This window comes from Oncorhynchus clarkii, chromosome 1 (assembly GCF_045791955.1).
Source record: "Oncorhynchus clarkii lewisi isolate Uvic-CL-2024 chromosome 1, UVic_Ocla_1.0, whole genome shotgun sequence".
NCBI lineage: Eukaryota > Metazoa > Chordata > Actinopteri > Salmoniformes > Salmonidae > Oncorhynchus > Oncorhynchus clarkii.
This window is the reverse complement of record NC_092147.1, coordinates 53,579,140-53,585,139: the sequence shown is the minus strand read 5'-3', so window position 1 is coordinate 53,585,139 and position 6,000 is coordinate 53,579,140. Positions and strand designations below refer to the sequence as shown.

The 6,000-nt window shown below is 44.5% G+C and overlaps 1 protein-coding gene across 2 annotated transcripts in view; it reads left to right on the top strand.

Annotated features, from left to right (window-relative positions):
• The first annotated feature begins 1,316 nt into the window (after nt 1-1,316).
• The window catches only part of LOC139408855 (LHFPL tetraspan subfamily member 3 protein-like), a 60,586-nt gene continuing 55,902 nt past the window's right edge, over nt 1,317-6,000 (top strand). For both annotated transcript variants that reach the window (XM_071153259.1, XM_071153251.1), the window contains exon 1: nt 1,317-2,546. In XM_071153259.1, coding sequence (XP_071009360.1) covers nt 2,114-2,546 — 433 coding nt within the window. In that variant the 5' untranslated portion in view covers nt 1,317-2,113. The remainder of the gene's footprint in view (nt 2,547-6,000) is intronic.

The window sequence follows — 6,000 nt, the reverse complement described above, 5'->3', positions numbered from 1 at the left end:
ATGCAAAATGCAACAGTTACTGTTCATAAAAGGACATCAGTCAATTTAAATAAATTCATTAGGCCCTAATCTAGGGATTTCACATGACAAGTCAGGGGCGCAGCCATGGATGGGGCTGGGAGGTCATAAGCCCACCCACTGGGGAGCAAGACCCAGCCAATCAGAATATGTTTTTCACCACAAAAGGTCTTTATTGCAGACAGAAATACTCCTCAGTTTCATCAGCTGTCCTGGTGGCTGGTCTAAGACGATCCCGAGGGTGAAGAAACCGGATGTGGAGATATTGGGCTGGTGTGGTTACAAGTGGTCTGCAGTTTTGAGGCCGGTTAGGACGTACTGTCAAATTCTCTAAAATTATGTTGGTGGTGGCTTATGGTAGACAAATTAACATTCAATTATCTGGCAACAGCTCTGGTGGACATTCCTGCAGTCAGCATGCCAATTGCAAGCTCCCTTCAAAACTTGAGCCACCCGTGGCATGGTGTTGTGTGACAAAACTGCACATTTTAGAGTGGCCTTATCCCCAGCACAAGGTGTGCATGTTTAATGATCATGCTGTTTAATCACCTTATTGATATGCCACACCTGTCAGATGGATAGATTATCTTGGCAAAGGATAAATGCTCACTAACAGGGATGTAAACAAATTTGTGCACAACATTTGAGATAAATAAGCTTTTTGTGCATATAGAACATTTCTGGAACCTTTTATTTCAGCTCTTAAAACATGGGAACAACACTCTACATGTTGTGTATATATGTTTTGTTCAGTATACAAGACATATTGCCCCCCCCGCCCCTGTTAAGAACACAGCAGCAGCGGTCTACCATTTTGGAAGGAGACAGGGGGAGGCGCGCCGCGTGCACTAACCAAACCGGGCCAGTGCAACTGAATCTGTCTGTGAGGGACAATTTACCCCCGACCGAGCCGCGTGAGCAAAACGATTCCGCGATTATTGTATAGGCTCCATTTCGACGAACTAACGGCTCGGATCATCTGATTGCATTGATTTAGGAGGGATTGTCATCCGGAAGCTATTCCGTAGCCTAGCCTACAGAGGGTAGCCTACCAGAGCTAGAGTGGATTGTGATGCGTCAGTGTGTTTGACGGCTTTTCACGTAGGCTATATGTACCTTTGAAGATAGTGCTGAGAATGTAACAGCCTATATTAAACCAGCTCATGGGACAGACAAACACAGAGTTGTTATAGATTGAGAGAACTGAGCACCGTCAGCGCTGACACGCTCATCACTGTCGGGCTTCCTCTGGTGTGGGTATTGTATCGTGTCTCTCTCTTTTCTCTCATCCTTCTCATCCTTCTTCCGGCATCACTGACGGAGGCTGCTGATGCTGCCGTAGCTCGTGAAAAAAATCTCTGTAGCAACTACCTGGACTGGGCTGTGCGTTATCTATAGCCCGCTAGATGCTGTGAATTATCCCGCAGGATTGTGATTTGGGCTATACAAGAAGGAAGGCATCATAGACATTGCGTTTCGTTTGCTCCGGTTTGACACCGTCACTGTCGTTATCATTGCTTAGGAAAGAGCCATAGGCTATTGCAAAAAACTGCTGTTCTATTAGCTATTGGAAGGCCTTATTATTTGATATTGATTTGACTCTTAATTAAAATGAGTCATGTGTTATGGGTAATATCCGAATAACAATCTGATATTTGCTGTGTAAAGGAGGTATTCCGGAGGCATACAAGTGACATGTGCCAGAAGCGATGTCTGACAAACGGTTAGACGGCCATACATAGCCTATGAGAAAGGTGGGAGGGAATTATTTCTCATATAGGCTAGTTCAGGAGTCACCACATTCTCAGAGTTATCATTTAGGCTAAATAAAGGCACAAGCTTGCAGATTAGCTTTTGGCTATTCAGTTTATGCGCCAGTATCGGGGTGCGACCTCGTGAGTTGAATATGCTTGCCAGATGTTGCCTTTGATGTGATTCATTCAGTTGCATGGGTGCATAGGCTACTTTGGGTTGCATTTATTATTGCTCAACTAATTAATTAGTCAGTGCCCCCCTTCGCTCATATACGTACTTTAATAGGCTTACCTACTTCATAAGAATACCGGGACTGGGATACAACACAAACTGTGCTACAATGATACCCGGATCGGCTGCGTCGATGCTCCCATCGATGTCTTCGGAAGACATTAAACTATACCAGCATAACTATGTCCGCAACTCCCGTGCCATCGGACTCCTGTGGGCCATCTTCACCATTCTGTTCGCCATCTTGAACGTGGTGATCTTCAGCCAGCCCTATTGGATCGGGGACGGCGTGGACACCCCACAGGCCGGCTATTTCGGCCTCTTCCACTTCTGCACCGGCGACGGGATCCAGAGGGAGCTCGACTGCACAGGGACCTTCACTGAGTTCGCTCAGATCCCTTCCACCGCGTTCAAGGCCGCGTCGTTCTTCGTCGGGATGTCAATGATGCTGGTGATAGCTTGCATTGCTTCTTTCACTCTCTTCTTCCTGTTCTCCACCACCACCGTCTATAAGATCTGTGGCTGGATGCAGGGGGCCTCGGGTAAGTCAGTGAGTGCTGCTAGGTCAGCTTGTTTTTTGAGTAATGTCTTGGAAGTAGTCAAACGTTCCACCTACAAGGTTTGTGTAAAGCGTTTTAGGTTAGCTATATGCCTACAAATGAACTGAATAGTATGTATTGTTAGCTTATCTGACCTGGTTAAGTGATCAAAAGTTAACACATATGCATATTATTTCAGTGTCTTCCTATGCATGGAGCTAATCAAGTGTTAGGATTTCAGGTTTCATGTTAAGAAATAGACTAATGCGGACTGCCTGTGCACTGATACATTTTTGGTCCTACATTGTAACAATTCCAATGAATTAGGAAATAGCCATATGTCTATCCATCTATTATGTTTCCTATTAGGAGGGTATTCGGTTCTGCCGACTGTATGGTGGTAGGCAGGTGGTGCTAAAAAAACAGCAATACTGTTTTAATCCTGTCTGAAAAGAGTGCTGAAAACAGAGAGCTATGTAGATTGGTTAGGTATTGTGATTGGCGCTGTCCATGGTCCTGAAGGGACCTGTAGGGGTTGTTATGCTGTACTTTCGTCGGTTGACTCTGACCATGGTGCTGAATGGACAGCCATGTATACTAAACAAAAATATAAACACAACATGTAAAGTGTTGGTCCCATGTTTTGTGAGCTGAATTAAAAGTTCCCAGAATTTTGCCATACGCACAAAAGCTTATTTCTTTACAATTTTGTGCACAAATTTGTTTACATCCCTGTTAGTGAGCATTTATCCTTTGCCAAGATAATCCATCCACCGGAGGAGTGGCATATCAAGAAGTTGATTAAACAGCATGATCATTACATAGGTGCACCTTGTGCTGGGGAAAATAAAAGGCTACTCTAAAATGTGCAGTATTGTCACACAACACCATGCCACAGATGTCTCAAGTTTTGAGGGAGCCTGCAATTGGCATGCTGACTGCATACATGTCCACCAGAGCTGTTGCCAGATAATTGAATGTTCATGTCTCTACCATAAGCAATACAATGTTGTTTTAGAGAATTTGGCAGTACATTCAACCGGCCTCACAACTGCAGACCACGTGTAACCACACCAGCCCAGGAACATCTGGCTTCTTCACCTGCAGGATCGTCTGAGACCAGTCAACCGGACAGCTGATGAAACTGAGGAGTATTTCTCTCTGTAATGAAGCCCTTTTGTGGGGAAAACTCATTCTGATTGACTGGGCCTGGCTCCCAATTGGGTGGGCCTATACCCTCCCAAGCCCACCCATGGCTGCGCCCCTGCCCAGTCATGTGAAATCCATAGATTAGGGCCTAATTTATTTATTTAAATTGACTGATTTCCTTATATGGACTGTAACTCAGTAAAGTCGTTGAAATCATTTAAATTATTGCATGTTGCGTTTATATTTTTGTTCAGTTTTGGTTGGTTAGCGGGTGGTTCTGCAGAGAGAAATAGACTGGTTAGAGCTGTCTTTGGTGCTAAATGGACAGCTATATGGGTTGCACCTGCAGTCATGTTATTGTCACAGGTGCATGCAGTTCAGAATACACTGAGTATACAAAATGTTAAGTAGACCTGTTTTTTCCATGACATGGACTGACCAGGTGAATCCAGGTGAAAGCTATGATCCCTTATTGATGTCACTTGTTCAATCCACTTCAATTAGTGTAGATGAAGGGGAAGAGACAGGTTAAAGAAGGATTTTTAAGGCTTGAGACAATTGAGACATGGATTGTGTACGGGTGCCATTCAGAGGGTGAATGGGCAAGACAAAACATTTAAGTGCCTTTGAACGGGGTATGGTAGTAGGTGCCAGGTGCATCAGTTTGAGTCAAGAACTGCATGGCTGCTGGGTTTCCTGGGCTATGGTCAAAAGTAGTACGCTATATAAGAATTGGGGTAACATTTGGGACTCAACCTTAAATGGGATTGAACACCATCAACATACAGTATATTTACTTACTGTTTTTATGCTAATGTGAGATAATGCTAATGTGAAATAATGTTTTAGAACCTTCTAGTACATATTTTGTCAAATTCCTGGAATCTTCTTTCCTTCCTCTCCCATCAATCTAAACATGTAAATAAGCATTGCATCAAATGGTTCCTACTTTCTCTATCTCTGAACACACACACCCAAACACACATACAATCCGAATGAGAAGGTGATTATTTGGAAGGAGTCCAGGTCTATAGTGTGTTATCTTGGTCTGAATAAAGGCAGCAATAAGCCAGTCTTAATGAGGGCACCACTGTGCTCGTGGTGCTGCAGTTAGAGAGATGAAAGAGACGAGGGAAACAATCAGCCTTTTCAAACCAACAGGAAGCATAGGAGTCAACATGGGCCAGCGTCCCTGTGGAACACTTTCAACACCTTGTAGAGTCCTTGTAGATGTAGAATTAAGGCTGTTCTGCTGGCAAAAGGGAGGGGGGGGCTGCAACTCAATATTAGGAAGGTGTTCCTAATGTTTCGTATACTCAATGTATGTGAGTGTGTCAGTTAAGTGTGTGAGTGAACATATATCTATATCTCTGGATCTCAGAGGTGCACTTCTCTCTCTCGGTTTAAAACCTGGGTAAAGAGCTGCGAAAAGGCTTCATGCAAAACCAAGGAAATAGGTTGCAGCGTTAATGAAAGAGTAAAAACCACCAGGAGACAGAGGAGGAGAAGTAGGGTAGAGATTATATTATAGCTACTCAAAATGTCTACCATTCATGTATAGTGCACTCCATGCGTTTCCTAAAAAGGTGATGAGCGCATAAGTGCTCCTTTTCGGTCCCACTCACCACTACTCCCTTCGAAGGACTCAGTTCTCTACCTAGTCTTGAAAAGCCAACCCTAGGTAACTAGGGTCTGGTTTAAATGACAGACTCTTTTGGTATAGAGGAACTACATCCCTGCCTACGTCTTGCGATGTTGCGCCTCTGGGTTTAGGACCTCTGTGCTTTCTCCCTCTTTCTATCCCTCATTCTTTCTATCCCTCTCGGTCTCTGTCCTCTCTCCTCCCTCGCTTCCTCTATCATCAGATCCTGCCGCTCTCCTCCTTGCAGTCTGTACATTATGTGCTCCCTCTCTCGTTTTTCCTCTCTATCCTCGCTCTCTCCCTCTTATCCTGAAGATCTCCACTTGGTGCACCAATTAACAGTGAAAGGCTTAACAAAGCCATCAGTGCCCTTAGAGGCAACCAGAGCGTGAGGTCAGTAATAATTTCCCCTCTACAAATTATGTTGTCATGTTGTGTACATTTTTATTTCCTTCCCTCTGTAGTTTTGGCTGTTGTTTTTCAGCCAGAACATTGAGAATAAGCTGTTGTTCCTGTAGTGAGAAACATGCACATTGAAAATGACTCATCTCTAATGCGCGTGACGAGGGAAGGCAGGTGTGTGTAAATGGTGGCAGGAGTGCGTAATGCAGGGCAGCCTGGTGCCCTCCAGCGCCAGGGGGGAAGAGCAGGAGCGGGCGTGACCGT